This window comes from Polyodon spathula, chromosome 19 (genome assembly GCF_017654505.1).
Source record: "Polyodon spathula isolate WHYD16114869_AA chromosome 19, ASM1765450v1, whole genome shotgun sequence".
NCBI lineage: Eukaryota > Metazoa > Chordata > Actinopteri > Acipenseriformes > Polyodontidae > Polyodon > Polyodon spathula.
In genome coordinates, this window is record NC_054552.1 from 1,896,031 (window position 1) to 1,906,065 (window position 10,035).

General features: G+C 35.6%; 1 protein-coding gene across 4 annotated transcripts; it reads right to left on the reverse strand.

The window, feature by feature from the left end:
- On the reverse strand, positions 1-8,578 carry spi1b (Spi-1 proto-oncogene b). 4 transcript variants are annotated; one of them, XM_041219064.1, is made up of 6 exons: positions 8,269-8,578; positions 7,270-7,363; positions 5,000-5,190; positions 2,545-2,628; positions 640-760; positions 1-555 (listed from the first exon to the last, which is right to left on the reverse strand). In XM_041219064.1, the coding sequence occupies exons 1-6, from the start codon at positions 8,308-8,310 to the stop codon at positions 242-244; spliced, it is 846 nt and encodes a 281-aa protein (XP_041074998.1). In that variant the 5' UTR covers positions 8,311-8,578; the 3' UTR covers positions 1-241. The 4 variants fall into 4 exon arrangements, with proteins under 4 accessions (XP_041074998.1, XP_041074997.1, XP_041075001.1 ...); XM_041219063.1 differs by having other exon boundaries at positions 640-793; positions 8,269-8,577; XM_041219067.1 differs by lacking the exon at positions 2,545-2,628 and having other exon boundaries at positions 8,269-8,577.
- Positions 8,579-10,035: the final 1,457 nt, after the last annotated feature.

Consider the following 10,035-nt stretch of genomic DNA (forward strand, 5'->3'; position numbering starts at 1 on the left):
CTATGCATAATAACATTGTACGTATGTGCAAGCACAAATGTATTTATTTAGTACCGACACAGTAATTAGAGACATTCAATGTAAACTGTTAGCAAACTGACTACCTGTTTTGTTCTGTTTTTATGTGCCTGTAAGTTCGATATTTCAATGAACTCTACAAAAGCAAAAGGAAGCACCAAGACTTTTTTGGCTACAGTTTTTAAGGCTTTGCTGTGGGTTTTCCCTCAGCTCTGGAGCTGTATCAGTGCAAGTACATCTTTCTATCATTGCTTCTTCCCAGCACCTCGCCACTGAACTGGTACGTCAGCTTTTTCTTCACTTTCTTCACCTCGCCGGTCTTGCCGTAGTTTCTGAGAGCCCGGGCCATCTTCTGATAGGTCATTTTCTTGCGGTTGCCCTTCTGCAACCCCCAACGGTGGGCCAGGACTTCCTTGTGTTTGGAGGAGAACTGGAAGGTCCCTTTCTCTTTGTCCACCCACCAGATGCTGTCCTTCAGGTCCCCGTTGCGCAGAAGGTCAAGCAGGAACTGGAACAAGCGGATCTTCTTCTTACTTCCTGCAAGGAGAGACAGACTTATCACTTACAGCCTTCTGTCTTTCTGTCCGACCGTGGTTATTGAAACTGTTGACCTACACGCACCTGCTTCTCCAGTGGCTGCGTAAGGAATACTGCCCGCAGGGTCTGTCTCTCCATCAGACACCTCGAAGGGAGGGCTCCGTCTCTCCAAGTCATCATCATCCGAACTGCGCTGCGCTGGAGACTGGAAAGGAAAGACTCGCTGCAAATACTGCATCTAAAACACGCCGATAAAGGAAAGAGAAAAACATTCAACCGAACGACACCAGAAATGAGCGGGTCTTGTGTCTTACAGTCACTAAAACAGTCAGGCTCTGTTGAAATGCTGTGTCAGTAAATTAAAAAATGTTGCATAACTGCATGGCCTAGTATGATAATTATTAACTGACGACTACGGTTTATAACACCTCTTATAACACATTTGGAGATGCGTTATTCATTATTTATAACACCATTTGCTCCTCAAACTATATACAAAATAAGGACTGTGCAATATGTGTGTTTGTTTTCTTCACTATAGTACACACTGAATGACCCTTTGAGACCACGCAGACATCTTGAAAGAGGAAGTTAAGTCAGAAGCTTTGCATCGTCTCAGAATTGTGTGGGGGTGGGTTTTGAAAGGCAGCATGACCAGGCGTTGAACTGGTGGGAAGTTTGGTCACACTACATTCTAATAAGTTGTTTATGAACTGCTGTTTGCTAATGGTTAGTTAACATATAGTAAGCTGTTTTGAAACTATTAAAGTATGCCTTTAAAAACACCTGTAACACCTTTAGGCAACACTTTCCAGTTTAAACAGTCAGTATTGCATCTATAAACACATGTATATACTTTATATAGTTCCTTAAACTGATGTGCAGCCCAAATTTAAACCCATTACATTGATACGGACAAGCTGAGATTCTTTAACAAAATAATTCCATTTGCTAATAGGTTATTAAGCTAGTTATTAGCTAGTAATAAACCATTTAAAATAACGCATTGTCCACTCTGGTCATGCTTACAGCCTTTCTCAGATGGCTTTTGTTCAGTTGTGGGTGGAAACTGCATAGCATTATCATCCATATGCAAACATTAATCAATTACAACTTAATCATAAGATATACAGATATATCACAAGCTCTATCTCTCTCTCTCTCTCACACACACTTTCTCTCTCTCTCTCGCTTTGCCCCTCTCCTTATTTTAAATCTAACTGTTCTTTTAAGTTCAGGTCATTTACAAGAACCTCAGAATGATCTCCTCAAGAAGAGTTGTCGAGAAGTGATTGTTTGAAAGGGGAAGCAAGCAGAATGCATGGGGGTTTCCATCTCCTGAAGTCCGGTTTTGCAACCCAGATCAGACAACACTGTCTGAACAATATTCCCTCGGATAGAGTCTGGGAACTTGCTGAATAAATGATCAGAAATATGGTAGCACTTTAACATAACGGCAGCGAATTCACTCACATGTATAAGGCATGCCTTCATACACTCTGACTCACCCACCAGGGGGTTGTGAAGGGTTAAATCATGCATCAATGCATGCCTTGTACATGTGATTAGCATCACTTATCAGCACACACACATAGTGACTAATGCACATGTCCTATATAAACCACATTGTGTGAAAAAAAAAAAAAACATTTATATATAAAAGTATTGACACCCTCGAATCTCTTCGATGCTAAATTCTCGAATCCACGCAGACATTACTACCGCTTAGGAACCATGGCTATGTAGGAACTAGATTCTTCTCAGCACTTTTAAGACTTTTAAGGAATGTTTGGTTTAGGCCTGTCTGTAAAGTCCGTTCAGATTAATCAAAGTTTACAGTTTGTGGAATTGTTTTTCTGCTGTTTTAGAAAGCGGGTTTATTACTTTTTTTTTTTTTTCAAAGCACTTTTTCGAACCGGAGAGTATGTTTATAAATAGATAGGCAGACAGACAGTGAAATAAATCATTAATAAATAAATCACAAATTACCTTGCTGTGAGTTTTATTTTCAGGTATAGTCTGCATATTTGGTGAAACCAACTTCCATTCAGGTTTCCAGGTGCCAGCAACAAACTAAAGATACATAAAGTCAAATTACTAGAAATTCTGGGCAAACGTTTGAAGGATACGGTACTAACCAATAAAACACGTATTACCAAGTGCTTTTTGTTCTTGGTTTTTCCGGTAGCTACAGTGTATTATTAATTCATATAATGTCATAGCACTTCTATAGCATGGTAAAATAAAACTTATACAGCATAAGAGCTAATAACATTTTGTTAAAAAGAATCCTTACGAATTATAACTATACAAACATAATTATCAGATCATCAACTTCCAGTCTTGATCTGGTAAATTATATCACTAAAAAATAGCGCACTTGAAACAAGGAGGTGTGCTCTGTATTAGAGATGGTTAGAGGTATATGCTCAGTTTAACCTGAAAATGTTTATAAACACTGCAAAAGTTAGTTTTAATGTGTTTTTTATATATATATATATATATATATATATATATATATATATATATATATATTTTTTTTTTTTTTTTTTAAACATTTACTCTTGTTAATAGGGCCCCTGGAGTGGGGTGCAAGGGGGATGAGATTTTCTGGAACTAAAACTCAGAGGAACAGGTCTCAACAACAGACAGCTCAACTGGGTAGTAAAGGAACACAAATCCACAAGCCAGCGGTTAATGAGTTAGCAGAATCCAGTGCTGCCCTCAGGGCTGTCACGCACAGTCAAGAAGAGCCAGAATTGGGTAATACAGTAACACCTTCACAGCATGCCGAATCCCCAAAGCACAGACAACGGAACAAGCATTAGACTGAGACAACTCCACCCTACTGGGAACTTTGCTTCATCGTCAACACCAAACAGAGGTTGCACAAAAAGGGGTTCTTTCATTGGAACCGCAGGCATACGTTGCTTAAAGATCAGTGATTAAACAAACACTTATTTTCTATCATGAATGCTATAAGATTTATAGCTTTACTATAGATGTCGTCCACCAAAAACACTGTACAAAATCTGATGTACTGCTCAGTGTAGTCAATGTTTTTTTGTTTTTTTTTTCTGAATTAGAGCTAATATAACAGAGACACTGCACAGCTGAAACCTTACAAGGACCTTTCGCTTCTATAAACTGCCCTCTAATATACTGTGCTGTACATTGTTCTTTGAGTCTGATAAAAAAATAGATGCAAATATTCTTTCGGACAACATACTGTATGGTAGCTGGAAGCCTCAACTATTTTAATAGATGCTGGTTTGCTATGTGCAATTGTTTTTTGTATTTGATATTTTATTTGTATTTTAAAAGCGTTAGTGCAAATTCTGTATAGTAAAGAAAATGACAGCGAAAATAGGATTGAAAGGTAAGCTAAAGCATACGTTGTGTGCACCCAACAGGGGATGAAAGCAAATGTTTCTATCTGTTTTCTTTAAATAAGGTTTTAAACTCCCCTTGCATTGAGTTAACAGCCGGATATTTAGACACATTCCGTATGTATCTTCTTACTTGGGAGTATTTTTGTATGAATTACGAAATTCAGACCACAGAGGAACAGTTTGATAGTGGTGAGCTACTAAAGAGACTGTAAGAAGAAGAGATGAGAGCTTTGTCTCAGGTCTGCTCTGACTATCAGACTGTTTGCTTTAGGGAAGGATCCATTTGGGATCCACTTGTTTACTGGTATGAAATGGGTAACATCCATCATGCAATCCATTGAGCAGGGTCAAGGGTGGGATTGTGGGACATTCCAATATGACAGAACCTTTCATAGTTACACCATTCTCTCTCTCTCTCTCTCTCTCTCTCTCTCTCTCTCTCTCTCTCTCTCTCTCCTCTCTCTCTCTCTCTCTATTTGTCTTTTCTGTTTGCAACACCTATCTGAAGTGAGTGCAAATTGACTAATATTTACTACATGCATTCCATTGGGAGGAACCCAGTGAAAGCATGTATTTAATGTACATGAACATGAAATAATGTGGTGTATTAAGTGATGTGATATCTACTGTGCACTTAAAGTACCTGTACCTTGAAATGTTCCTGCAGTTTTGCAAGGAACAACTCTAAACAACTGTTCCTACCTATTGCAAAATGGACATCTTTCACAAGATGATTGAGTCACACAGGATTGAAATAGGAGCATGGGGACAGATGGAAACTGTTCATTTTCCTGTGTGAAAACTAGTTAATCTGACCTTTTATTTTTAGCATTTTCTTTAGCATTGGCTTCACTAAAGATTACGTAATAGAAGCTTGAGCTTCAAATGGTGTGGCTTCTAGAAAGTAACCATGTGAGAAAAGGCCCTGAACCTATTAAACCTCATTCACAGTCCAAACACAGCAATTGATTAAACTATTAAACTATTAAACTGGACCAGGGTTCCTGCAGGTAGCGCCCCTAGTGGCAGGTGTTATAGCTAACGTCTTTCACCTGTGGGGATAGTCCGATGTGTGTGGCCCCCAAAGCCGGGTCTATGGTGTGCAGGGGGTCGATTTCAGTGTAACGGTGAAGCTGCTGCAGGTGCAGAGGCTGGACGCTCTGTAACTCAGTGAAGTTATTCTCATGGAACGATTCAAAGTCACTGCTGTGGATGTGGTGTGGGTGGTAATCCCAACAGTGATCTGGGAGAGGGAGAGAGCCAAGGCTTTACCAACACAAACAGGTCTGTATGTGCAGAGACAACACAAACCAGAAATGCTTTCTTTACATTACTTCATTGTAAATAACAGTGCAACTAGAAAACAGCTTCATTACAAACAGGTGTTAGCAGCTGTTGATTACTCATGCATGGGTGTAGAACATTTGTTATTACAGTGTAATACAGTCAGAGTAAGACAAACCTGATACAAAGTATAGCCACAAAAAAAACAACTAAAAATGTTCAATAATTACACACAGGAAAGCATGAATTAACTGGTCACAATATACAGTACATCCACTTGCAAGTTTTATAGAATGCTATGCTGATATCAAACATAATAGACACTGTTTCTTTTTAAAAACAACTTCTATGCAGAGGTTCTTGCCAAAACACAATCACAGTAGCACATATAAACAGATGTGGCATCTGTAAGGCATGCTTTAGAGTGCTTTTCCATCCTCAAGGGAGAAACTGCAAGAGTTAGCACAAGAAATATCTTTTTTTTTTTCTGTTTATTGGTTAAAACAAAAAGCAACACAAATCCTCAACCCTTATTATAATATTACCGTTTCTTACTTATTTAGTTCTAGATTCTTCTTATTTTTTAATGGAAATGTTTTTGGCTTTTCATAAATTGAGGTAGTTAAAGGCTATAGAAGATACTTAAAATATGCTGCATATGTTTCCTAATACCAGATGACCAATCTACTCATCTCTATACAGCAGTACTGCACTTATAGTATCTATTATTTATTTATTTTTGGTAAGTGTAGCTAAACCAAGTATATGTCACAAAACGAGTGGTAAATACAGTTAACAGATCAACAGCGTGGCCGAGGTAAGTTCTCGTTGTTGAAATTGACTTTTTATTTGGTCAAGCATTGCAGCAACACCGTGTCAGTCCATCCGTAACAACGTGTTTCATCACCCAGATCGCTGATTAACATCACAAGAAGAACCCTGCCCTGATTATTATAACAGTTTAATATTTAAAAAACAAACAAACAAACAAACAAAAACGATTTATTTCTTTCTTTTTTTCTCCTGACGAGTGCGTGATGAGTCTTTCGGTTTTGTTTTGTAATTCTGCTGTAATTTCCATGTCCCTGCGTTAAATTTCTGTTCCTTCCCGTTTTCACCCTTCGTGACATCGTGTCAGTTTGTAAAAAAAAAAAAAACAAAACAAAAAAACCTTTCAGTTACTTCGAAAAAATAATTACCTAAAAAATGTATTAATTAGTTTACTTCGCTTCCTGTGCGTTGTTTTGGAGTTATTGGCTTTATTGTCACGGCCCTACTAAAATCAACCAATCAATCAATATTTATTTTATATTTTATATAGTATAAACAGGTGTTCTAGTTAGTACTTTCTTTATCAACAACATTTTTTTTTTATTTGAGTTTTTTTTTTAACCTGGACTGCTTGTTTCATATATTACATTAACTTAGATGTAATTAAATCCTGGAATAATACTTTTTCAGTAAATAAATAAATAAACGTGTGCAGTAGGCTACAATCATGTCACTTCTCCGGTCTCCACTGAACCATGAACGTGGTTCATTTTAAAACCGTGAGTCAACACTAAGATAAACCGTTAGCCTCCTGCTTATTTATTAAATCGAAGTTTTGTTTCGCTTTTAAAATATATATATACTTTAAAAACAGGATGGAAAATATGTCCCTCAGTTTCGGCTGTAAGTAATGGGCATTTTTAGAACACGTTTTATTTACATTATTATTATTATTATTATTATTATTATTATTATTATTATTATATTATTATTATTATTATTATTATTATTGTAGGGGTTCACAATTCGTTCTAAAGAATCTGACTTATATATATCTTAAAAAATTGTATTGTTCAAGTTACAAAGTCATTTATTTATTTTTTCTTTTCTAGAATAAGTCTGGCTTTGTAAAAAATGTAATAAATCAATTATCCCTTTCTTTAAAATCCAATTGATAACAACTTTTAATTTACGTGGGCGACGAAGCCAAATAGCTTCAGTAAACTACATTGAAAACAATAATATTATATTATATTTTACAACTTACCTCCATGGCTTTCTCCGTCGCTGCTCAGATAGGGATAATATTCATGGGGTTGTCTGTAAATTTCAGGATCGTACGAAATCATTTCTTCTGCAGGCTGTCAAAAACAAACAAAAAAAATAACTCTTGTCTAAATGCATCAAATTGAGTCAAATGAAATACTGTCTGAAGTCTGGTTTTGCACACTGATAGCTTTGCTAACAGGTGCAAACTGGATAACCAGTTTTTGGCCTACTGTTATCTTGAGTAAATTTATTCAAACGATGAAGCAACTTCAAAAACAATCTGTTGTACAAGATGTAGATTGCTATTAATATCCTTTCTATTACAAGATAGGAAATACTTTAAAAAAACCAACGAAAATGTTATACTTGGAACTACTGTACTACTGTAGAGTAACAGGCTCAGTACAAAATCAAATACATTGTAGATAATTACATGTGCTTGTTTCTAAACTAGATAGAAATGTGTTTTATATAAAATTACAAAGCAATTGTATTTGAATAATTTTAAACTACAGATTAACACATGTGTTACTTACTGGCCCTCTATAAAATAAAGAACTATAGATAATAAAACAAATATTCTAATATTCAAAACGACGTATAAAGATATATATTCATAACGACGATATATATATATATATATATATATATATATATATATATATATATATATATATCGATATATAATATATTATATACATAATGCTAACCTTGGAATGAAATATGTTGTTTAATTATTTAATGCTAGTATGTGAATAGGATATTGATACTGAAATAGCATTTGAAGGAAAAACTGGGCACATTTAAAACTGGACACTTTTTTTTTTTTTTTTTTTTTTTGCAGTGTAAATTTATATTTGACAGAAAACAACTGCAACTTATTGACACACATCTTTGAATTCCACCCACATTGCTGGTCATATGTTTTGCGTGCTGATGCAGAGAAGTACAGACAATGCCAACTGAAAGAAGTTGAAAAGTAAAGAGTTGTACTTACAGGTGCTAAGATATACCCCTCCATCCTATAGGCTTGCCGCATGAAGTACGTTCTCAGTTCGGATAGTCTCTAAGGGGCCGTCCTAGTGTCTCTGTGAAGCTCAGTGAGTCATGTCATGTAATTCAATGCAGACTTTCTCAGAAAACGATCTTGGTTTTAAATAAACTTAGTATCTTTCCAAAGAAAAATATAGGCTTCAGCTACTCCCCCTTTACATCACTTGTCTATCTGCACAGGAGTATTGAAGCGCACTGTGTATAAGGCTGCTGTTTTTTTTAAAGTTCCTGATTCCAAGTATGTGTCAGATGGAGATAGTGAAGCACTATATCAAATAAGAAATGTGACATCACAAACCCCGGCCAATCAAATTAGGCTGTGTCTTTTGAATGAATCAGGCATTTTTAGCTAAAGGTGCCTGGTTTTTCCATTGTACCTCTGAGCACAATGTACACTATAATGGACACAACCAGAATTTTGGCCCAATACTGTGTGTATGACCAATGTATACATAGTTTAAAAGTTGTGATGAATCCTTTTGCATGGTGCAGTCTACTGTGCATTAAATATAATTGTCCCTGTTCACAAAACCCAAAGAACTGATTTAAGGAATGTTTCGAGTGCTTTAAAAATGAGAAGAAACCAATAAACCTACTCTGCTGAAAACGTTTTCTATGATCATTATAACATAAACATTCTTTAAAACAGTTCTTGAACTTAATGAAAAAGGCCGAATTAATAAAGTGTACACATATCTCAAAATAAACTTGTTACATATACACACAGTAATATTATTTTTCTTCACTGTAAATTTTGTATAGAAAATAATAACTAACAGGTACAGTACAGTTCATTTCCCATAGGTTAAGTGTGCATTTCTGGTTATCTGTTTTGTACCACTGTACTTTTCTATGCTTTTGTCATGATTCTCCGCAGTTCATGGCTCAACTTGCTTGACAAGTCCCATGACGTTTGAAATTGCTTTAGACATGCAACATTTAAAAGCAGACTGAGTCAGTTTGAAATGCTCGCAAAAAAAAAAAAAAAAAATTGGTAAACATTTTTAGTTTTCCAAAACTAATACAGTGTACATTAACTGATTTGGTTTGTGGCAATCAACAAAATAAGATCTATTTAAAAAGAATGTAGTTTCACACATACATATATAATTGCACCATCTCTTTTAGATTCATTTTTTATGGTCTGATACCCTGTGTATTTTTACTATGGTATCCCTAAAGTTGTGAAACCAACCAATTTTACACCCCCTACCCATTGTGACAATATGTGCATTCATCTGCATGGTAGCTGTATTGAAACTGTATGAAACCACATTTATATATGTGCAAAAACAGTTCACATGCATGTTTTATCACTGTCTTCCAGGTGTGATCTACTACCAGAAAACCATAAGTGTAGTTTTTGCTATTACAGTCAAATGGTCACATGAATGTCCTCCAGTACAGATCCTACAGACTTTTTTAGAATGTTTCATTTTAGTTAGATCATTTTGTTTAGATTTGTTTTCTTCAGTTTTTTTTAGCTGTTTCAGAGAGGGTTTATTAGTTTATTCTCATTTTCACAGCACTGTTTAACCTAAAACAAACAAACCAAAAACGCTTTAAATACAGTCCTTAAAAATGGTCCTTAAAACCAATACAGTCCTTAAAGTTTTGTCACATGGTGAATTGTGTGTGGATTTTATTGTGCAACAAGTCCGCTCTAGCTTCTATTTTTAATGAAATTATTATTGTTCATTGTTTGTGTGTG